Source organism: Callionymus lyra, chromosome 2, assembly GCF_982586985.1.
Source record: "Callionymus lyra chromosome 2, fCalLyr1.hap1.1, whole genome shotgun sequence".
Taxonomy (NCBI): Eukaryota; Metazoa; Chordata; class Actinopteri; order Syngnathiformes; family Callionymidae; genus Callionymus; species Callionymus lyra.
Genome location: NC_141819.1, coordinates 2,116,753 through 2,142,817, shown reverse-complemented (window position 1 = coordinate 2,142,817; position 26,065 = coordinate 2,116,753). Strand labels below are relative to the sequence as shown.

At 36.1% G+C, this 26,065-nt stretch overlaps 1 protein-coding gene and 1 pseudogene across 1 annotated transcript; one reads left to right on the top strand and one right to left on the bottom strand.

The window, feature by feature from the left end:
- The first annotated feature begins 13,368 nt into the window (after positions 1–13,368).
- LOC148085058 (general transcription factor II-I repeat domain-containing protein 2-like) lies at positions 13,369–15,676 on the top strand (annotated as a pseudogene).
- A 7,649-nt stretch (positions 15,677–23,325) lies between these two features.
- LOC148085057 (tripartite motif-containing protein 16-like) lies at positions 23,326–25,719 on the bottom strand. Its single transcript, XM_087782086.1, has one exon. It carries the CDS (start codon positions 25,681–25,683, stop codon positions 23,995–23,997), a length of 1,689 nt encoding a protein of 562 aa, XP_087638212.1. The 5' UTR covers positions 25,684–25,719; the 3' UTR covers positions 23,326–23,994.
- Between the last annotated feature and the right edge of the window lie 346 nt (positions 25,720–26,065).

The window sequence follows — 26,065 nt, the reverse complement described above, 5'->3', positions numbered from 1 at the left end:
CAAACACTCGTCTAAATATTAAACAAACGTAAACAAACACTCGTCTAAATATTAAACAAACGTAAACAAACACAAGTCTAAATATTAAACAAACGTAAACAAACACTCGTCTAAATATTAAACAAACGTAAACAAACACAAGTCTAAATATTAAACAAACGTAAACAAACACTCGTCTAAATATGAAACAAACGTAAACAAACACTCGTCTAAATATTAAACAAACATAAACAAACACTCGTCTAAATATTAAACAAACGTAAACAAACACTCGTCTAAATATTAAACAAACGTAAACAAACACTCGTCTAAATATGAAACAAACGTAAACAAACACTCGTCTAAATATGAAACAAACGTAAACAAACACTCGTCTAAATATGAAACAAACGTAAACAAACACTCGTCTAAATATGAAACAAACGTAAACAAACACTCGTCTAAATATGAAACAAACGTAAACAAACACTCGTCTAAATATTAAACAAACGTAAACAAACACTCGTCTAAATATTAAACAAACGTAAACAAACATTCGTCTAAATATGAAACAAACGTAAACAAACACTCGTCTAAATATTAAACAAACGTAAACAAACACTCGTCTAAATATTAAACAAACGTAAACAAACACAAGTCTAAATATTAAACAAACGTAAACAAACACTCGTCTAAATATTAAACAAACGTAAACAAACACAAGTCTAAATATTAAACAAACGTAAACAAACACTCGTCTAAATATGAAACAAACGTAAACAAACACTCGTCTAAATATGAAACAAACGTAAACAAACACTCGTCTAAATATGAAACAAACGTAAACAAACACTCGTCTAAATATGAAACAAACGTAAACAAACACTCGTCTAAATATTAAACAAACATAAACAAACACTCGTCTAAATATGAAACAAACGTAAACAAACACTCGTCTAAATATTAAACAAACGTAAACAAACACAAGTCTAAATATTAAACAAACGTAAACAAACACTCGTCTAAATATTAAACAAACGTAAACAAACACTCGTCTAAATATGAAACAAACGTAAACAAACACTCGTCTAAATATGAAACAAACGTAAACAAACACTGGTCTAAATATGAAACAAACGTAAACAAACACTCGTCTAAATATTAAACAAACGTAAACAAACACTCGTCTAAATATGAAACAAACATAAACAAACACTCGTCTAAATATGAAACAAACGTAAACAAACACTCGTCTAAATATGAAACAAACGTAAACAAACACTCGTCTAAATATGAAACAAACGTAAACAAACACTCGTCTAAATATGAAACAAACGTAAACAAACACTCGTCTAAATATGAAACAAACGTAAACAAACACAAGTCTAAATATTAAACAAACGTAAACAAACACTCGTCTAAATATGAAACAAACGTAAACAAACACTCGTCTAAATATTAAACAAACGTAAACAAACACTCGTCTAAATATGAAACAAACGTAAACAAACACTCGTCTAAATATGAAACAAACGTAAACAAACACTCGTCTAAATATGAAACAAACGTAAACAAACACTCGTCTAAATATGAAACAAACGTAAACAAACACTCGTCTAAATATGAAACAAACGTAAACAAACACTCGTCTAAATATTAAACAAACGTAAACAAACACTCGTCTAAATATGAAACAAACGTAAACAAACACTCGTCTAAATATGAAACAAACGTAAACAAACACTCGTCTAAATATGAAACAAACGTAAACAAACACTCGTCTAAATATTAAACAAACGTAAACAAACACTCGTCTAAATATGAAACAAACGTAAACAAACACTCGTCTAAATATGAAACAAACGTAAACAAACACTCGTCTAAATATGAAACAAACGTAAACAAACACTCGTCTAAATATGAAACAAACGTAAACAAACACTCGTCTAAATATGAAACAAACGTAAACAAACACTCGTCTAAATATTAAACAAACGTAAACAAACACTCGTCTAAATATTAAACAAACGTAAACAAACATTCGTCTAAATATGAAACAAACGTAAACAAACACTCGTCTAAATATTAAACAAACGTAAACAAACACTCGTCTAAATATTAAACAAACGTAAACAAACACAAGTCTAAATATTAAACAAACGTAAACAAACACTCGTCTAAATATTAAACAAACGTAAACAAACACAAGTCTAAATATTAAACAAACGTAAACAAACACTCGTCTAAATATGAAACAAACGTAAACAAACACTCGTCTAAATATGAAACAAACGTAAACAAACACTCGTCTAAATATGAAACAAACGTAAACAAACACTCGTCTAAATATGAAACAAACATAAACAAACACTCGTCTAAATATGAAACAAACGTAAACAAACACTCGTCTAAATATTAAACAAACGTAAACAAACACTCGTCTAAATATTAAACAAACATAAACAAACACTCGTCTAAATATTAAACAAACGTAAACAAACACTCGTCTAAATATTAAACAAACATAAACAAACACTCGTCTAAATATGAAACAAACGTAAACAAACACTCGTCTAAATATTAAACAAACGTAAACAAACACTCGTCTAAATATGAAACAAACGTAAACAAACACTCGTCTAAATATTAAACAAACGTAAACAAACACTCGTCTAAATATTAAACAAACGTAAACAAACACTCGTCTAAATATTAAACAAACGTAAACAAACACTCGTCTAAATATGAAACAAACATAAACAAACACTCGTCTAAATATTAAACAAACGTAAACAAACACTCGTCTAAATATTAAACAAACGTAAACAAACACTCGTCTAAATATTAAACAAACGTAAACAAACACTCGTCTAAATATGAAACAAACGTAAACAAACACTCGTCTAAATATAAAACAAACGTAAACAAACACTCGTCTAAATATGAAACAAACGTAAACAAACACTCGTCTAAATATTAAACAAACGTAAACAAACACTCGTCTAAATATGAAACAAACGTAAACAAACACTCGTCTAAATATGAAACAAACATAAACAAACACTCGTCTAAATATGAAACAAACGTAAACAAACACTCGTCTAAATATGAAACAAACGTAAACAAACACTCGTCTAAATATGAAACAAACGTAAACAAACACTCGTCTAAATATGAAACAAACGTAAACAAACACTCGTCTAAATATGAAACAAACGTAAACAAACACTCGTCTAAATATGAAACAAACGTAAACAAACACTCGTCTAAATATGAAACAAACGTAAACAAACACTCGTCTAAATATGAAACAAACGTAAACAAACACTCGTCTAAATATGAAACAAACGTAAACAAACACTCGTCTAAATATTAAACAAACGTAAACAAACACTGGTCTAAATATTAAACAAACGTAAACAAACACTGGTCTAAATATGAAACAAACGTAAACAAACACTCGTCTAAATATTAAACAAACGTAAACAAACACTCGTCTAAATATGAAACAAACGTAAACAAACACTCGTCTAAATATTAAACAAACGTAAACAAACACTCGTCTAATTATGAAACAAACGTAAACAAACACTGGTCTAAATATGAAACAAACGTAAACAAACACTCGTCTAAATATTAAACAAACGTAAACAAACACTCGTCTAAATATGAAACAAACGTAAACAAACACTCGTCTAAATATGAAACAAACGTAAACAAACACTGGTCTAAATATGAAACAAACATAAACAAACACTCGTCTAAATATTAAACAAACGTAAACAAACACTCGTCTAAATATGAAACAAACGTAAACAAACACTCGTCTAAATATGAAACAAACGTAAACAAACACTCGTCTAAATATGAAACAAACGTAAACAAACACTCGTCTAAATATTAAACAAACGTAAACAAACACTCGTCTAAATATTAAACAAACGTAAACAAACACTCGTCTAAATATTAAACAAACGTAAACAAACATTCGTCTAAATATGAAACAAACGTAAACAAACACTCGTCTAAATATTAAACAAACGTAAACAAACACTCGTCTAAATATTAAACAAACGTAAACAAACACAAGTCTAAATATTAAACAAACGTAAACAAACACTCGTCTAAATATTAAACAAACGTAAACAAACACAAGTCTAAATATTAAACAAACGTAAACAAACACTCGTCTAAATATTAAACAAACGTAAACAAACATTCGTCTAAATATGAAACAAACGTAAACAAACACTCGTCTAAATATTAAACAAACGTAAACAAACACTCGTCTAAATATTAAACAAACGTAAACAAACACAAGTCTAAATATTAAACAAACGTAAACAAACACTCGTCTAAATATTAAACAAACGTAAACAAACACAAGTCTAAATATTAAACAAACGTAAACAAACACTCGTCTAAATATGAAACAAACGTAAACAAACACTCGTCTAAATATGAAACAAACGTAAACAAACACTCGTCTAAATATGAAACAAACGTAAACAAACACTCGTCTAAATATGAAACAAACGTAAACAAACACTCGTCTAAATATTAAACAAACATAAACAAACACTCGTCTAAATATGAAACAAACGTAAACAAACACTCGTCTAAATATTAAACAAACGTAAACAAACACAAGTCTAAATATTAAACAAACGTAAACAAACACTCGTCTAAATATTAAACAAACGTAAACAAACACTCGTCTAAATATGAAACAAACGTAAACAAACACTCGTCTAAATATGAAACAAACGTAAACAAACACTGGTCTAAATATGAAACAAACGTAAACAAACACTCGTCTAAATATTAAACAAACGTAAACAAACACTCGTCTAAATATGAAACAAACATAAACAAACACTCGTCTAAATATGAAACAAACGTAAACAAACACTCGTCTAAATATGAAACAAACGTAAACAAACACTCGTCTAAATATGAAACAAACGTAAACAAACACTCGTCTAAATATGAAACAAACGTAAACAAACACTCGTCTAAATATGAAACAAACGTAAACAAACACAAGTCTAAATATTAAACAAACGTAAACAAACACTCGTCTAAATATGAAACAAACGTAAACAAACACTCGTCTAAATATTAAACAAACGTAAACAAACACTCGTCTAAATATGAAACAAACGTAAACAAACACTCGTCTAAATATGAAACAAACGTAAACAAACACTCGTCTAAATATGAAACAAACGTAAACAAACACTCGTCTAAATATGAAACAAACGTAAACAAACACTCGTCTAAATATGAAACAAACGTAAACAAACACTCGTCTAAATATTAAACAAACGTAAACAAACACTCGTCTAAATATGAAACAAACGTAAACAAACACTCGTCTAAATATGAAACAAACGTAAACAAACACTCGTCTAAATATGAAACAAACGTAAACAAACACTCGTCTAAATATTAAACAAACGTAAACAAACACTCGTCTAAATATGAAACAAACGTAAACAAACACTCGTCTAAATATGAAACAAACGTAAACAAACACTCGTCTAAATATGAAACAAACGTAAACAAACACTCGTCTAAATATGAAACAAACGTAAACAAACACTCGTCTAAATATGAAACAAACGTAAACAAACACTCGTCTAAATATTAAACAAACGTAAACAAACACTCGTCTAAATATTAAACAAACGTAAACAAACATTCGTCTAAATATGAAACAAACGTAAACAAACACTCGTCTAAATATTAAACAAACGTAAACAAACACTCGTCTAAATATTAAACAAACGTAAACAAACACAAGTCTAAATATTAAACAAACGTAAACAAACACTCGTCTAAATATTAAACAAACGTAAACAAACACAAGTCTAAATATTAAACAAACGTAAACAAACACTCGTCTAAATATGAAACAAACGTAAACAAACACTCGTCTAAATATGAAACAAACGTAAACAAACACTCGTCTAAATATGAAACAAACGTAAACAAACACTCGTCTAAATATGAAACAAACATAAACAAACACTCGTCTAAATATGAAACAAACGTAAACAAACACTCGTCTAAATATTAAACAAACGTAAACAAACACTCGTCTAAATATTAAACAAACATAAACAAACACTCGTCTAAATATTAAACAAACGTAAACAAACACTCGTCTAAATATTAAACAAACATAAACAAACACTCGTCTAAATATGAAACAAACGTAAACAAACACTCGTCTAAATATTAAACAAACGTAAACAAACACTCGTCTAAATATGAAACAAACGTAAACAAACACTCGTCTAAATATTAAACAAACGTAAACAAACACTCGTCTAAATATTAAACAAACGTAAACAAACACTCGTCTAAATATTAAACAAACGTAAACAAACACTCGTCTAAATATGAAACAAACATAAACAAACACTCGTCTAAATATTAAACAAACGTAAACAAACACTCGTCTAAATATTAAACAAACGTAAACAAACACTCGTCTAAATATTAAACAAACGTAAACAAACACTCGTCTAAATATGAAACAAACGTAAACAAACACTCGTCTAAATATAAAACAAACGTAAACAAACACTCGTCTAAATATGAAACAAACGTAAACAAACACTCGTCTAAATATTAAACAAACGTAAACAAACACTCGTCTAAATATGAAACAAACGTAAACAAACACTCGTCTAAATATGAAACAAACATAAACAAACACTCGTCTAAATATGAAACAAACGTAAACAAACACTCGTCTAAATATGAAACAAACGTAAACAAACACTCGTCTAAATATGAAACAAACGTAAACAAACACTCGTCTAAATATGAAACAAACGTAAACAAACACTCGTCTAAATATGAAACAAACGTAAACAAACACTCGTCTAAATATGAAACAAACGTAAACAAACACTCGTCTAAATATGAAACAAACGTAAACAAACACTCGTCTAAATATGAAACAAACGTAAACAAACACTCGTCTAAATATGAAACAAACGTAAACAAACACTCGTCTAAATATTAAACAAACGTAAACAAACACTGGTCTAAATATTAAACAAACGTAAACAAACACTGGTCTAAATATGAAACAAACGTAAACAAACACTCGTCTAAATATTAAACAAACGTAAACAAACACTCGTCTAAATATGAAACAAACGTAAACAAACACTCGTCTAAATATTAAACAAACGTAAACAAACACTCGTCTAATTATGAAACAAACGTAAACAAACACTGGTCTAAATATGAAACAAACGTAAACAAACACTCGTCTAAATATTAAACAAACGTAAACAAACACTCGTCTAAATATGAAACAAACGTAAACAAACACTCGTCTAAATATGAAACAAACGTAAACAAACACTGGTCTAAATATGAAACAAACATAAACAAACACTCGTCTAAATATTAAACAAACGTAAACAAACACTCGTCCAAATATGAAACAAACGTAAACAAACACTCGTCCAAATATGAAACAAACGTAAACAAACACTGGTCTAAATATGAAACAAACGTAAACAAACACTCGTCTAAATATTAAACAAACGTAAACAAACACTCGTCTAAATATGAAACAAACGTAAACAAACACTCGTCTAAATATTAAACAAACGTAAACAAACACTCGTCTAATTATGAAACAAACGTAAACAAACACTGGTCTAAATATGAAACAAACGTAAACAAACACTCGTCTAAATATTAAACAAACGTAAACAAACACTGGTCTAAATATGAAACAAACGTAAACAAACACTGGTCTAAATATGAAACAAACGTAAACAAACACTCGTCTAAATATGAAACAAACGTAAACAAACACTGGTCTAAATATGAAACAAACATAAACAAACACTCGTCTAAATATGAAACAAACGTAAACAAACACTCGTCTAAATATGAAACAAACGTAAACAAACACTCGTCTAAATATGAAACAAACATAAACAAACACTCGTCTAAATATGAAACAAACGTAAACAAACACTGGTCTAAATATGAAACAAACATAAACAAACACTGGTCTAAATATGAAACAAACGTAAACAAACACTCGTCTAAATATGAAACAAACGTAAACAAACACTCGTCTAAATATTAAACAAACGTAAACAAACACTCGTCTAAATATTAAACAAACGTAAACAAACACTCGTCTAAATATTAAACAAACGTAAACAAACACTCGTCTAAATATGAAACAAACGTAAACAAACACTCGTCTAAATATGAAACAAACGTAAACAAACACTCGTCTAAATATGAAACAAACGTAAACAAACACTCGTCTAAATATTAAACAAACGTAAACAAACACTCGTCTAAATATTAAACAAACGTAAACAAACATTCGTCTAAATATGAAACAAACGTAAACAAACACTCGTCTAAATATTAAACAAACGTAAACAAACACTCGTCTAAATATTAAACAAACGTAAACAAACACAAGTATAAATATTAAACAAACGTAAACAAACACTCGTCTAAATATTAAACAAACGTAAACAAACACAAGTCTAAATATTAAACAAACGTAAACAAACACTCGTCTAAATATGAAACAAACGTAAACAAACACTCGTCTAAATATTAAACAAACGTAAACAAACACTCGTCTAAATATGAAACAAACGTAAACAAACACTCGTCTAAATATGAAACAAACGTAAACAAACACTCGTCTAAATATGAAACAAACGTAAACAAACACTCGTCTAAATATGAAACAAACGTAAACAAACACTCGTCTAAATATGAAACAAACGTAAACAAACACTCGTCTAAATATGAAACAAACGTAAACAAACACTCGTCTAAATATGAAACAAACGTAAACAAACACTCGTCTAAATATTAAACAAACGTAAACAAACACTCGTCTAAATATGAAACAAACGTAAACAAACACTCGTCTAAATATTAAACAAACGTAAACAAACACTCGTCTAAATATGAAACAAACGTAAACAAACACTCGTCTAAATATGAAACAAACGTAAACAAACACTCGTCTAAATATGAAACAAACGTAAACAAACACTCGTCTAAATATTAAACAAACGTAAACAAACACTCGTCTAAATATGAAACAAACGTAAACAAACACTCGTCTAAATATGAAACAAACGTAAACAAACACTCGTCTAAATATGAAACAAACGTAAACAAACACTCGTCTAAATATGAAACAAACGTAAACAAACACTCGTCTAAATATTAAACAAACGTAAACAAACACTCGTCTAAATATTAAACAAACGTAAACAAACACTCGTCTAAATATTAAACAAACGTAAACAAACATTCGTCTAAATATGAAACAAACGTAAACAAACACTCGTCTAAATATTAAACAAACGTAAACAAACACTCGTCTAAATATTAAACAAACGTAAACAAACACAAGTCTAAATATTAAACAAACGTAAACAAACACTCGTCTAAATATTAAACAAACGTAAACAAACACAAGTCTAAATATTAAACAAACGTAAACAAACACTCGTCTAAATATGAAACAAACGTAAACAAACACTCGTCTAAATATTAAACAAACGTAAACAAACACTCGTCTAAATATGAAACAAACGTAAACAAACACTCGTCTAAATATGAAACAAACGTAAACAAACACTCGTCTAAATATTAAACAAACATAAACAAACACTCGTCTAAATATGAAACAAACGTAAACAAACACTCGTCTAAATATTAAACAAACGTAAACAAACACTCGTCTAAATATTAAACAAACGTAAACAAACACTCGTCTAAATATTAAACAAACGTAAACAAACACTCGTCTAAATATGAAACAAACGTAAACAAACACTCGTCTAAATATGAAACAAACGTAAACAAACACTCGTCTAAATATGAAACAAACATAAACAAACACTCGTCTAAATATGAAACAAACGTAAACAAACACTCGTCTAAATATGAAACAAACATAAACAAACACTCGTCTAAATATGAAACAAACATAAACAAACACTCGTCTAAATATGAAACAAACGTAAACAAACACTCGTCTAAATATGAAACAAACATAAACAAACACTCGTCTAAATATGAAACAAACATAAACAAACACTCGTCTAAATATGAAACAAACGTAAACAAACACTCGTCTAAATATGAAACAAACATAAACAAACACTCGTCTAAATATTAAACAAACGTAAACAAACACTCGTCTAAATATTAAACAAACGTAAACAAACACTCGTCTAAATATGAAACAAACATAAACAAACACTCGTCTAAATATGAAACAAACGTAAACAAACACTCGTCTAAATATGAAACAAACATAAACAAACACTCGTCTAAATATGAAACAAACGTAAACAAACACTCGTCTAAATATGAAACAAACGTAAACAAACACTCGTCTAAATATGAAACAAACATAAACAAACACTCGTCTAAATATTAAACAAACGTAAACAAACACTCGTCTAAATATGAAACAAACGTAAACAAACACTCGTCTAAATATGAAACAAACATAAACAAACACTCGTCTAAATATGAAACAAACATAAACAAACACTCGTCTAAATATGAAACAAACGTAAACAAACACTCGTCTAAATATGAAACAAACATAAACAAACACTCGTCTAAATATGAAACAAACATAAACAAACACTCGTCTAAATATGAAACAAACGTAAACAAACACTCGTCTAAATATGAAACAAACATAAACAAACACTCGTCTAAATATTAAACAAACGTAAACAAACACTCGTCTAAATATTAAACAAACGTAAACAAACACTCGTCTAAATATGAAACAAACATAAACAAACACTCGTCTAAATATGAAACAAACGTAAACAAACACTCGTCTAAATATGAAACAAACATAAACAAACACTCGTCTAAATATGAAACAAACGTAAACAAACACTCGTCTAAATATGAAACAAACGTAAACAAACACTCGTCTAAATATGAAACAAACGTAAACAAACACTCGTCTAAATATGAAACAAACATAAACAAACACTCGTCTAAATATGAAACAAACGTAAACAAACACTCGTCTAAATATGAAACAAACATAAACAAACACTCGTCTAAATATTAAACAAACGTAAACAAACACTCGTCTAAATATGAAACAAACATAAACAAACACTCGTCTAAACATGAAACAAACATAAACAAACACTCGTCTAAATATTAAACAAACGTAAACAAACACTCGTCTAAATATGAAACAAACGTAAACAAACACTCGTCTAAATATGAAACAAACATAAACAAACACTCGTCTAAATATGAAACAAACGTAAATAAACACTCGTCTAAATATGAAACAAACATAAACAAACACTCGTCTAAACATGAAACAAACATAAACAAACACTCGTCTAAATATGAAACAAACGTAAACAAACACTCGTCTAAACATGAAACAAACATAAACAAACACTCGTCTAAACATGAAACAAACATAAACAAACACTCGTCTAGATAAAACAAAGATAACATTCTACAAACACAAACTGCTACTTTATGAAACTCACTTCTTCACGAACACATTCAGATCCAAACGTGTAACATTAACTGGAGAAACAAACTTTTAAAGCGTGTTAAACTGTTTTCACTGGTGTCACACAAGTAACGGTCCTACGGAAACATGCAAAAAGGTTCCTAGCGAAAGCAATAATATCGCTGCAATAGTATAAAAGTCTATAGTAATAATAATAATAGTAATAAAACAACTTACATGCTCATCTTCCGAGCGTTGAATTCACTCTTCAGGCTCCACTGGTTTATAAAAAGTCAGGCGCTTATGTCACGATCCGATCAGGGCAGGAGACCCAGATGCGGAAGTCAATATATCCACGGAGGAGAAGTTCAGAAGAAAGTCTTTAATAAATCCAAAACGATCCGTAATAGGAATGAATAGGAACAAAAACAAACAGGCACTCGGTGTGTTGTCTTCGGTCAAGCTTCAATGAGCAGACGAGGCGTGATATCTGGTTTGTTAATATAAACTTGATTCTTTACTAACATGGAACCATTCTCTTGCTACCTTGAACAGACCAACAGGCGGGGCTTCCACGCATGCGCCTCACTGCTGTGGCATGCTGGGTAATGGAGTTCACATGTTATTATACTCATAACATCACATCTTTCCCCCTATAAAATAAATGATATATACCTCTTAAAACAAAGCCATGCTTTTTTCTTACCTTGGTATTTATCATTATTTTCAATCTTTATCGTAACTTTACTTGTAAACAACTTTTCTATTTAACCACTTTTTCTGCAATAGAAAAATAATAAAGTGCAAACTTTCTAAGCATCATAACACACCTAGAATCATGTCAACATTTTTTCTTTTTTTTTTTACATTAACATTTCTTTGAACTTAAACGTCCATGTTGCTTTTTCGTCTAGCAACTTGTAAACAAGAGTCCTTAGCAACTCTCGATCAGCCTCTTAGGGGCTGAACATGTCTTACAGGTCTGGACAGTCTTTCAACAGCTGGCGACGCAGACGCTGCTGTCAGATTACAGTCGGTGTGGTCAGTCCCACTGTTAGTTGACTCTGTAGATTCCGCCGTGTCCTGATGAACCATTTCCTGAGCTGTAGTGTCCTTTTCAGTCAGCTGTCGTTAAAGATCCGTGCGGTTCCTTCTCAGCGAAAATCCACTCTCTGTCTGGATCCTGTAGGAGCGTGGGGCAACTTCCTCCTCCACCCGTCCTTTTTGTCTCCATGCACCTGTAGAGATGTCTCTGAGTCGCACTACGTCTCCTCGCTTCAGCATAGCCAGGTGTTTAGCAGTTCTGTCATACAGCTGTTTTTGTTTCACTTTTTGTTCCTCCCTTGCGTTTCTGACTTTGTGTGAATTTTTCGGCGTCAGCAGGTCCTCATTTACTGGTAGGTTGGAGCGAATGCGTCTACCCATCAGCATTTGGGCTGGTGACAGTCCATTCTGTAGAGGTGTACTCCGGTAAATCAGTAAACTTGTCTGAAAGTCCTCTCTGTCCTCTGCTTTCTTCATCATTGTTTTTACTGTCTTTACAGAGCTTTCTGCCAAGCCGTTTGACTTTGGATAGGTTGGACTCGATGTAGAGCACATATGTCAAAGTCAAGGCCCGCGGGCCAGATCTGGCCCGCTAATTGATTATTTATGGCCCCCTGGATGATATTTAATTACTATTACAACCGGCCCGCAGGCCACAGCCGTCCGCTGGTGTTTTGCACGCACCAACACTACATTTCCCACAATGCAACGGTAGCCCGCGAAGTCACTGCAGCGCGCACAAGCGGCTTCATTATTCATCAGTAGTCAGAGCAGAGGTCAACTTTCTGATACCCCCCTCCTCAAAAATGGCTAAACGGAAGGTGGACGCTGAGAACAGGGGGTTTCAGGACAGGTGGGAGGCAGAGTACATGTTTACGGAGGTAAAAGGCAAACCTGTGTGTCTTCTGTGTGGAGAAAGTGTGGCTGTAATGAAAGAATTCAATTTAAGAAGGCACTATCAAACGTCTAAGAAACACACAGACAAAGACAAGAATATGGAATATGAACAAAAGCTACAGAAGGTGGAAGAATTAAAACGAGGCCTTAAGTCCAGACAGGCTATGTTCACATATGCTAAATCACAAAGTGAGGCTGCTAGGCTGCTGTCAAGGCTAGCTTTATTGTGGCAAAAGAGGTCGCAACATCAGCCCGGCCCTTTGCAGAAGGAGAGTTTATCAAAAACTGTATGCTTGAAGTTTGTGACGCAGTGTGCCCAGACAAAAGACAACTATTCGCAAACGTGAGCCTGAGCAGAAATACCGTTGCTGAGCGCGTAGACCAGCTTTCCACCAACATAAAAGAACAGCTTGTGAGAAAGGGAAAAGATTTCATCACATATTCTCTTGCTGTGGATGAGAGCACGGACACATCAGACATTGCCCAGTTGTCAATTTTTGTCCGTGGAGTAGACTCCAGTCTGAGCATAACAGAAGAGTTTTTGGCATTACGTCCTATGCATGGCACAACTACAGGACAAGATCTGTATGAAGAGGTATCCAGATGTGTAAATGAGATGGGGCTGCCTTGGGAAAAACTCGTGGGATTAACCACAGACGGAGCACCCGCAATGTGTGGGCACAGGAGTGGTTTGGTGGCAAGGATGCGGGAGGAAAACGTCACAGATGAGCTAACAGCGTATCACTGCATCATACACCAGGAGTCGTTGTGTGGCAAAGCCTTGAAAATGGAGCATGTAATGAGCACCATAACGCGAGCAGTTAACTTCATCAGAGCCAAAGGTTTAAATCACCGCCAGTTCAAGGCATTTCTGGAGAATCAGAATCAGAATCAGAAAACCTTTATTAGTCCCGCGAGGGGAAATTCGGTTTAACAACAGCAAGAGAAATAAAAACACCCAGAAATAAAAACGAGAAAGAAAATCTAAATAGAATAAAAGATAAATCTGCGTTATATAATATATACACAATCATATTTACATAAATAACAAGAGGTGCAGTTATATAGTTATCTTGGTGTGTTCTTGTTGTGGAGTCTGATGGCAGCAGGAGGTACTGCAGTACCTCTCCCTCACACACCTGGGATGGAGCATCCTATCACTGATGGAGCTCCTCAATGCCCTCAGTGTGTGCTGGAGAGGGTGAGACAAGTTCCTCCTCATGGAGCCCAGCTTGCTCCGCATCCTCCCTCCAGTCACTTCCTCCACAGGATCCAGGGGGCGCCCTAGGACGTAACCGGCCTTCTTAATAAGGCTGTCCAGTTTAGCCCTATCCTTTGCTGTCATGCTGCTAGATACAGCAGGAGTTAGATACAGAGTATGGTGACTTGCCGTATCACACAGAGGTGCGATGGCTAAGCCGGGGAAAGGTGCTTCAAAGATGTTTTGAGCTGCGTGAGGAGATCTGTCTGTTCATGGAAAGCAAGGGGAAAGACACAACAGAGCTCCGAGATGAAACTTTCCTGTGTGAAATGGCATTTCTCTGCGACATCACGAGCCATCTGAATGTGATGAATCTGCAGCTGCAGGGACGGGGACGTGTCATCTCTGATATGTACAGTACAGTGAAGGCCTTTAAAACCAAGCTGAGTCTGTGGGAGACGCAGATGCGGAAAGAAAACTTAAGCCACTTTTCCAGCTGCCAGACCATGAAAGAGAAGCTCTCTACCACCGTGTTCCCGTGTGCACAGTTTGCCGATAAACTCAGCATACTTGCCGCCGACTTCCGACGCCGATTTGCTGACTTTGAAGCCCAAAAAAGCAGGTTTGAACTGCTCAGCAATCCTTTTGCAGTTGATGTAGAAAGCGCACCACCAAATCTACAAATGGAGTCGATTGAGATACAGTGCAATGACACACTGAAGGAAAAATATGAGAGAGTGGGTGCTGCCGAGTTTTCACGTTCTATCCCCGACACAATGCCCCAGTTGCGCATCCAAGCCGCTCGGACGCTCTCCATGTTTGGCAGCACATACCTGTGTGAACAACTGTTCTCTTTGATGAAGCTAAACAAAACATCACAGAGGAGTCGTCTTACTGATAATCACCTTCACTCAATCCTGAGGATTTCCTCAGCTCAGAGCCTAACCCCGAACATTGATGAACTTGTACAAAAGATGAGACACCTCCAAGTATCAGGCTCAGCCTCAGACAAGTGAGCATCACAGAGCAGTAACATATTTTCAGTTTTTTAATTCAGTTACATGTTTACATTTGTTTCTACAAGACGTGATTTTTCTTTGAAGGAAGTATTGTTTTGTCTGTGTGCCATAATTTTTGTGGACTCAGGGAAAATTGCAGATAAGAGCCATGAGAAAGAATACAACTGATTTGATTTTTTTATTTATTTTAGTTTGAAGGTGTGTTTCCGTTTTTTGTACGTGTTCCTCTGTTTTGTCTTGACAGACGCTGGCAGGTGCGCGGCTGGTGATGATTGAGTGGCGGGTTCTTCCCACAGATAAGGAGCATCTCTAACCGGAAGAACTCGCCAGAGTATTCAGTTTCCTGACCAGGTTGGCATCTCAGATCTCTACGTGCTCGTGTTCTGAATGAACGATCTTTTGAGAACCCCTGACGTTGTCAGCTCTTTACTTTACTCACGTGAGTCTTTTTGTCTTTTTGTTTTTAGTTGCTGTTCGAGACCCCGATCTCCAGCCGTGCCCTGCCTCCGTCCCGAGCGTCTGTTTTGTTTTTTGTTCCGGTCCGTTCCGACCGTTTGGATCATTAAAAGACTTTATTCTGAGCTATTCCTCCGAAGGATTATTCGCACTTCCGCATCTGGGTCTCCTGTCCTGCTCGACTCATGACACATAGAGCAGCACAATAATACATTTTCAGTTTATAATGCATGCACTTTTATTTATGCATTTATCTTGATATTAAGAAACACATTTTGTTTTTAAAAACAATTTAATTTTTCGCTGTTTGGCTGTTGAAAATGTTTTCCCTTGAAGTTACTGACAGAGCCATAACAAAATATTGCCATATTCATTTAATCATTAAATAATGTACACTGTGTTAGGTCTTGGTTCAATAGGCTATGTGCAATCATTTCGATATGTTTTAATAAACATTGAACCAGTCCGGCCTTCGGCTTGTAGCACATTTGTTTTTTTGGCCCTCGGTGTGATTGACTTTGACATCCCTGATGTAGAGTGTTGAAACCCCCATTCTTTGGCAAAGGCAGCAAACTCGCAGCTAGAAAACTGGGGCAAATTATCCGACAACAGTTCACATGGGACACCATGTCTAGCGAAGACAGTCTTGAGGTAGCTGATAACTGCTTTGCTTGATGTTGACTGCAGCGCTCCAACTTCAGGATAGTTTGAGAAATAGTCGGTGACCACTATGTAACTCTTACCATCACAGTCAAACAGGTCAGTGCCAACCTTGTAGTAGGGTCTGCGGGGCACTGGATGCATCATCAGCGGCTCAGCTTGTTGTCTTGGCCTGTAGGTGCGACACAGTTCACATGACACTGTCGTCTGGCTTATATCTAAATTGATTCTCGGCCAGTACATCACTTCTCTAGCCCTGCGTTTACACTTGACTTCTCCAAGGTGGCCTTCGTGAATCTTTTGGAGCATTTGTTTACGTAGTGAGGATGGAATAACGTATTTGCTCCCTTTCAACACCATGTCATCCACCACTGTGAGCTCTGCCCTACAGTAGTCTTGTATTTGCACAGGGCAATCCTTTTTGTTTCCAGGCCAGCCTTTCTGTACTGTGCTCTTGAGTTCTTTCATTGTTTCATCTGCGTTAGTCTCTCTTCGTATTTGTTCCGTTCTGTCTGCAGTTACTGGCAGAGACGTCACAATCATGTCCACATATGCCTGTATGTCTGCACTGTTCTCACAGTCTGCAGGTTCCTCTTTATCCACTGCTCTAGACAAGGTGTCGGCGGTGAACATGTATTTTCCTTGTGTGTATATCATGTCGTACTTTTGCAGCCTGATCAGCATGCGCTGTATCCGTGCAGGACAGTTATTTAGAGGTTTGGCCATGATGGACACTAAAGGTTTATGGTCAGTTTCTACCTCAAAAGATTGACCATACACATATTGATGAAAACGCTCACATGCATACAAACTCGCTAACAGTTCTTTTTCCATTTGAGCGTACCTGGACTCGGCGCTTGTCAAGGCTCTGGATGCATAAGCGACAGGTAGCCACTGCTCCCAGGCCGTACTGTGACGCGTCTGCTGAGATCCTGGTACTCTTCTTTGGGTCATAGAACTTTAGCACGGGTTCCTGTGTGAGAGTCTCTTTCAGTTTCACAAAACATTGTTCCTGCTCATGGGACCAGATCCATTCATTCTTTTGTTCGAGAAGACTCCTGAGAGGTGCCGACCGTGTTGACAACTGTGGGACAAACTTGGCGAGATAGGTGACCATCCCTAAAAACCGTCTGACCTCATCTTTATTGTTTGGTCTTTCCATGTTGTTGATCGCTGATGTTTTTCTCGGGTCAGGCTTCACCCCCTATTCACTGAGAACATCTCCCACAAAGGTAAGTGTTTTTACACCAAACTCACATTTGTCTTTGTTAAGTTTCAGATGAACTTCTCTTGTCTTGTCTAGCACTTGTCTCAGTCTTTCGTCGTGTTCTTCTTGAGTAGCCCCCCAGACAATAACATCGTCCATCATCGTCTCTACTCCTGGAATGTGCTCAAAAATCATGTGAATAGTCTTATGGTATACTTCAGGCGCTGACAAGATACCGTACGGCAGACGAAGAAACCTGTACCTGCCCTCCAGGGTGTTGAACGTACACAGTCTCGAACTCTGCTCGTCTAGCCTCAGTTGCCAGAAACCTGACGAAGCATCTAGTTTACTGAACCATGTAGCTCCAGCAAACTGTGCCATGATTTCTTCTCTGGTTGGTAACTTAAAGTGTTCTCTTCTGATTGCTCTGTTGAAATCCCTAGGATCCAAACAAATCCTTAGAGCACCTGTTTTCTTTTGCACAATAACCAGCGAGCTGACCCATTCCGTTGGTTCATCTATTTTCTTGATGACCTCTAATTTTTCCATGCGCGCTAGTTCCTCTTTCAGTTTTTCCCGCAGGGCAAACGGGACTTTCCTGCAGAGATGCACAACAGGAGACACACCTTCATCCACACGTATCTTATGTTTTCCAGGTAGACATCCAAGTCCTTCGAAACAGTCTTTATACTCCTCCATGAGTGAGTCATGATCATTTGCAGTACCTGGTGATGTCACAACAAACACTCTTTTGACCAGACTGAGCTTTGTACATGCACTGAGTCCCAGGATTGGTTGTACGCTCATATCCACGATCAGAAGCTGTGCTCTTATCTGCCGCCCCTTGTGTTTGAAGGTTGCGATGCATCCGCCTTTAATAGGAACGTTCTCCGGTGTATCCAGTGATTTTTGTTTTTAAAGGATGAATTTTGCTCTTTACTGTCAGTGTTTTGTAGTCTTCCAATGACAGCAGGTTTACATGAGCACCTGTGTCTAACTTGAATGGTATTATTGTTTTATTCACCTCAATAGGCACAATCCATTCCTCTTTTTCAGTTGTACAAGCTTGCGCCACATCCACAATAAACTCATCATACTCCTCTTCTCCCTCATCGACTGTGTGAACTTTTTGTTTTAGAGCTGCTTTGCAACATTTAGCATAGTGATTGCTCCTTCCACAGTTGTTACGGGATTTTACAAATGCAGGACAAGATCTTGGCTTGTGGCTGCCTCCACATTTACCCCATTTGAACTCAGTTGATTTCTCATTTTGGTCTCTCTGTTTGGTAACTGTTTTCTTTTTCCATTGTTCTTTATTTATTGAATGCACAGTTGTCTCACCTCTCCGAAGCTCTTTTGCTTGTGCTCGAGTGGTTTCAGCTGCTCTGCACATACTGACACACTTGTCTAGTGTCAGTCCTGACTCTCTGAGCAGTCTTTCTCTGAGTGCATTATCCACTGTTCCACAAACGACCCTGTCTCTCACTAATGAGTCTCTTAAGGGGCCGAATTCACATGTCTTGCTTAGCGTGTGAAGCTCTGCTAAGTACTGGTCAAATAGTACGCCTTGCTTTTGGTCATGGGTGAAAAACGTGTACCTCTCAAAAGTCACGTTCTGTCTAGGCACAAAGTATTCTTCAAACTTTGTGTTAGATTGGAAATTATTCTACACTATACGTATACGCCATAAGTTAAATTAATGCTAAAAAGATGATCAAAATATAGAGTATAAAATACTAGCCTCATCTAAGAGCTTAAAAGTTTAAATACACATTCACAACCAACATTTCACTTTCATACTGATATACACTGTCTCAAGGGTAGCTTGAAACAGACTAGAGATTATTCAGCGATTTAATGAAGGACTGTCTGTCTGCTCTGTTCACACCTGTGGACGTGAAACAAAAGGGCAACACGGAACACACCCAAAAAAGGGGGGCTGGAAGACAAAGGAATCCGCCCACACAACAGGGAAGCAAGGATGTTGCTCTCCAGGTGACTCGAGACAGGAACTAACATCAAAGAACCACTGCCCCGGAACAGACGCCCCCTGGACAGGAAACTTTCCCTTAAATATAGAGAAGACCCATAACCCAGGACCGTCTTTCCCGGAGCTATCGACCTGTACAGCTGCCGGCAAAGAGCGAGTCCGATCGATCGTAAAAGTTTGTATGTTTGTTTGTTTTGAAGCGGTGAATAAACGACCGTACACTCTGAATTGATCCTTTTTTCTCCATAAAGCAAAGTATTAAGACCCGGAGGTGACGTCGTGTTGGAGCGACGGAAACGGACTCCGGTTTTATCCGTTTTATTTGTCATTAGCTCTGTCAAAGTCAGATTAGCTTCATTCAGCTGAAAGCTATTATATATGTCCAATGCATCTTCTCCCATAACATGCAAAAGAATGTGAGCTTTCAGTTTTTCATCATCACCCCCAGCTCCGCTTGCTGCTAGATATATATTAAATCGTTGCTTGAAACGCTTCCAGTCATCAGCAAGGTTCCCAGTCATTTGCATGGAAGTTGGTGGACTAAGCTTATCCATGACTGCACGTCGGGGTATCGGGACTTACACAGCCCTCTCCTGGTGCTGGTTATCCTCCAATACAGGTACGAGATCCTCTTCTACTTGTTCGATCCGTCCCTCGTCCTCGCTTTACTTCTTCTGCCGCTCGCAGCCATCACACACCGAAGCAAACTCTGTTAGCATGTAGCTTTATTAGCCCGTAGCACTCACGCGACCGGAAACTTTTTCTTCCTCTTTCCGTGGCAAATCTTCCGTCCGAAGCTGCTCACGGCCACTTCTGACACCATGTGTTGTCTTCGGTCAAGCTTCAATGAGCAGACGAGGCGTGATATCTGGTTTGTTAATATAAACTTGATTCTTTACTAACATGGAACCATTCTCTTGCTACCTTGAACAGACCAACAGGCGGGGCTTCCACGCATGCGCCTCACTGCTGTGGCATGCTGGGTAATGGAGTTCACATGTTATTATACTCATAACATCACACTCGGGACGAAGGCAGGGCACGGCTGGAGATCGGGGTCCCAACAGCAACTAAAACAAAAAGACTCACGTGAGTAAATAAAAGTGCTGACAACGTCAGGAGTCTCCAAAGGATCATCAAAGTTCTGATTTAAAGGCGAGGAGCGAGATCGAAGGGAAACGCAATACTCTGGCGAGTTCTTCCGGGTAGAGATGCTCCTTATCAATAGGAAGAACCCGCCACTCAATCATCACCAGCCGCGCACCTGCCAGCGTCTGTCAAAGGAAAACACAGGACACATACAAACGGAAAACCACCTTCAAAATAAAACAGGAAGAACATAAACATGACAGCTTAGACGGACTTCAGGAGGATATGATGAACATCAGCAGAAAGGTTTAATAATTGTGTTATTAATGCTGCGATATCATTAAATAAAGTGATCATGTCAAAAATAACATGACAATCCAAACATTTGTATTAAACTGCCGGAGATGAAGTATTGATTTAACAACTTTATTTTGAAGTTGCTTAAAAAAGGGGCGGCATCCTGTGTAATCAAGTTCTCTTACACGCACTACTAGATCTGTCACACTTACTATCAAGTCCTCATGCACTTATTTACAAGATCTCTTACACTCACGATCAAATACTCGTATACGTACAATCAAGTACTTATACACGTACTATTAAGTGCTAATAAAGAGTTTGAAAGTAGATGTGAGCAAGTTTGATAGTAAGTGTGAGAGGTCTTGGTAGTACGTGTGTTTTTTTAAAGCGAATCATTTTCAAATTTTACACGTAAAGTTTTATATTTTTATTCCAAAAATGAATACAATATTTTGATGAACTCAATATACTCAGTACGTTTTTTTAATTAAATGTAAACATGTAGGTATAATAGTGTAAAATAGTATAATAGTGGTGTATTTCGAAGTTGATCAAGTACCTCAGAACTCAAAAATAACATTTTGAATTATTGAAAAAAACAAAAAAATTGTAATATTCTATATGAATAATACACATTTTAATGGAACTAATATCACTCATTCATTATTTATTTATATGACATTTTATGGCAATGTCTCATTTTTCAAAAAAATTAATGTTTTTAATTCATTCCAATTATTATTATTTTTTATATTTGTTTATAGTTTTCTGCTTGTGATTCATAGTAACGGAACATATTGTTAAGTTCACAACATCATCCTCTGAACACACCACAGTGTGTTGATCGTTCACAGAGAGAATAAGAAACATTAGTTCAAACTTGAGGACGGAAGTCAATCAGTGTCAGAATATTGAACGCTTTCATGTTTCAAATGTTGACACTTTGAATTTTATTCTTGAAATGTTACTATTTTAAAGCTTTTTTAAGATTTGAATTAAATATGTTTTACATTGAAAGGTACATTTTGTATATAAATATATATAATATATATAATGGACAAAATAATCTAACATATTTATCTTCTTAATTAAGACTTATATTCTATACAAAAACATGTTTATACATCAGAACCAGAATTATTATTATTTCAATTGCTAGTGAATTGTTCCACCAACAGTAAAAAAAAACAACGTTAAACCTAAATAAAAATGTAATTATGTATAAAGTGCAGAAAATGTGCAAAATGGAAAGTATGGACTGTTGCACTAATTTTGTGTTATTTGTATTAATTAATTCATTATTAACATGTACTTTTGTGTTATTTGTATTAATTAATTCATTATTAACATGTACTTTTGTGTTATTTGTATTAATTAATTCATTATTAACATGTACTTTTGTGTTATTTGTATTAATTAATTCATTATTAACATGTACTTTTGTGTTGTTTGTATTAATTAATTCATTATTAACATGTACTTTTGTGTTATTTGTATTAATTAATTCATTATTAACATGTACTTTTGTGTTATTTGTATTAATTAATTCATTATTAACATGTAATTTTGTGTTATTTGTATTAATTAATTCATTATTAACATGTACTTTTGTGTTGTCACCACATAATATCCACGCTTGTGTTTACAACAATAAAAGTAGTTTTGATTGTGATCTTAGAACGATAGGTGTAAGAAAGTACATATAAAGATGTCGATGTTATATTGAATAAAACAAAGAATATTGCATTTAGAAAATGTGTTTTTGAATTATTGGAATTAGAATATTGAACTCAATGTGTCAAATATATATATAATCTATATATTGATATATTTAGAATAAATGATTCAAAAAGATAATTCATTGATTTAGATTAACATTTCAATAAGAACAAATAATCAATCAATCAAGTTTATTGATAAAACACTTTAAAAACAACAGTCGATACAAAGTGTAGTACAATGACATGAAAGTACTAAGAAAGCAGTTAAAACACAAAAATAAAACAATGTCCAATAAAACAAGTCAAAAGCACTAAAAACAGCTCAGAGTCTCACGCTGTGTTAAAAGAGAATAAAAGTGTGTTTTAAGAGGAGATTTGAGTGAATAAAAATCAATGTTTCTATATGTACATTTTTAAAATACAGCATAACTCAACATAACACTGAATCCAAGGATCTGGTTTCTCTGATACAAGATATAGTTTGTGTTGAACTTTCATCTTTACTTCTTTGGAGAAAATCTTTTTTTCACAAAATCCAATTCCTTTCAGACTGTAATATTGAATCAAACAAATGTACATCAATTCATCAATTCATTATTCAATAACATCCAATGAGATACTGTAGTAACCAGGATATATTTGTAGTACTGTGGAGTACTTGAGTAACGACTGCTGCCATCATCACCGGATCATGAAGGTGTTTATTAAAGAAGATTTAAAGAAGACTCGTCATCATCAGGAACAATCCAATCACAGAGGTTCTAATCCAGTCACATGACGTCACTGTGTCTTCACTGCGGCACAAACGACAAACGTTCTCAGAGACGTTCATCCAAACATTGAAGCTTCATGTGATGATGTCACTCCTGGAGACTCACAATCTCACTGGCGTCTACTTCAGCTTCACAAACTCACACGAGGACCAAACATAGACTCCAGCATGAAGAGGTTGAGAGAAGCTGGTCTGGACTCTGTGGAGGAGAGTCATGGTCTCAGAGACGCTGTAGAAGGACAGAAGACCTGCAGAGTGATCCAGGTTCACCCCCACTGTGGAGGGTCTGACTCTGGAGACTTCAGTTCTGATGTTGTTGTGTGTAAATAAACAACCAGAGTCGTAACAATATAAACTCCAAGATTTGTCATTCCATCCAAATATACTTTCTATTCCTGATCTGCTGATGTTCTTGTATGAAACTGATACATCAACATCTCCTTCTGTTCTCTTCACCTCCCAGTAACAACGTCCAGTCAGAGACTCTTGACTCAAGACCTGATAACAATAATTTTTGAATCTGTCTGGATGATCAGGACGAGGCTGACGTTCTTCCATGTTTGTCACTTTCTTGTTTCCTTCAGACAACATCAACCATGAGTTTGCAGTGTTTGGATCCAGAGTGATGTCCTGTGAGTGTGTGAGGAACTGCTCTCTGGTCTCTGGAAGGAACATCATGGAGATGTTGGTCCACATGTCTCTCAGAAGGTCCTGGACTTGGTCTCTGCAGGCTGACACGGCTGCTGTTACTTCCTGGAAGCGACGGTGAGTTTGCTCAAGGGTCGTGGAGGAGGTCGTGTCTTCACTGACCTCTGAGAGTGAGGTCGTGTCTTCACTGACCTCTGAGAGTGAGGTCGTGTCTTCACTGACCTCTGAGAGTGAGGTCGTGTCTTCACTGACCTCTGAGAGTGAGGTCAGGTTCTGCAGGAAGATGGTGTGACTGTCGGTGAGTGACAGCTGCTGCAGCTCAGCCTCTTTCTTCTTCAGCTCAGAGATCTCCTGCTCCAGCTGCTCCTGAAGTCCTCGGACTCGAGCGTCTTCAGTCTCCTGCAGAGATCTGATCTTCTGCTCCACGTCAGGCATTCTTCTCTGGATCATCTGGATCATCTGGACGAGGGTCTCCTGACTGTCCTTCACTGCTTCCTCAGCAGAGACTCTGATGTTCTTCTGCTCCTGCTGGAGCAGCTTCACTTCCTTCTCTCTCTTCTGGATCTTCTGCTGGATCCTTCCTAGACTCTGATCCAGGTCTTTGTCTCTCTCCCTCCTCTCTGCTGTGGTCGAAACGATGTCATGATCTTTGTGTTGGTCCTCAGCACAGAGATGACAGATGACCTGCTGATCAGAACGACAGAACATCTTCTTCTCCTCCTCGTGTTCAGAGCAGATCATCTCCTGGAGCTGCTTGGACGGCTGGACCAGCTTGTGTGTCCTGAAGGCCGGAGCTTCTCGATGAGTCTGGAGGTGAAGGTCACAGTAGGAGACCAGACACATCAGACAGGACTTGAGGGCTTTCATCTTCCTCCCAGTGCAGGCGTCACAGGTCACATCTTCAGGTCCAGCAGAGCAGAGGTCCTCAGCTGCTCCAGTCTTCTTCAGCTCCTCCACTAACTCTGCTAACACAGTGTTCTTCTGGAGGACAGGTCTCTCGCTGAAGCTCCGTCTGCACTGAGGACACTCGTAGATGTTCTTCTCCTGCCAGTGACCTTCAACACAGATCTTACAGTAGTTGTGTCCACAGTGAAGAGAGACTGGATCCTTCAGTAGATCCAGACAGATGGAACAAGATCTCAGATCAACTCTAGTCTCCATGTCTCTGCGACTGAAACACTCCTTCACAGGTGAACTCTTTTATAGTCTCAGTCACAAGTCTCTGCCACGATCTGCTCCAACCTGTTGATCCACATTATTAAACTTCCTGGAAAACACCTGTTGTTCAGGACAAAGACACACCTTGATTCTAACACACACACACACACACACACACACACACATACACTCAATCACACACACACACATATCACACACACACACACACACACACACACACATACACTCAATCACACACACACACATATCACACACACATATACACACACACACACACACACACATACACTCAATCACACACACACACATATCACACACACACACATATACACACGCAAACACACACACAGACGCACCCACAGAC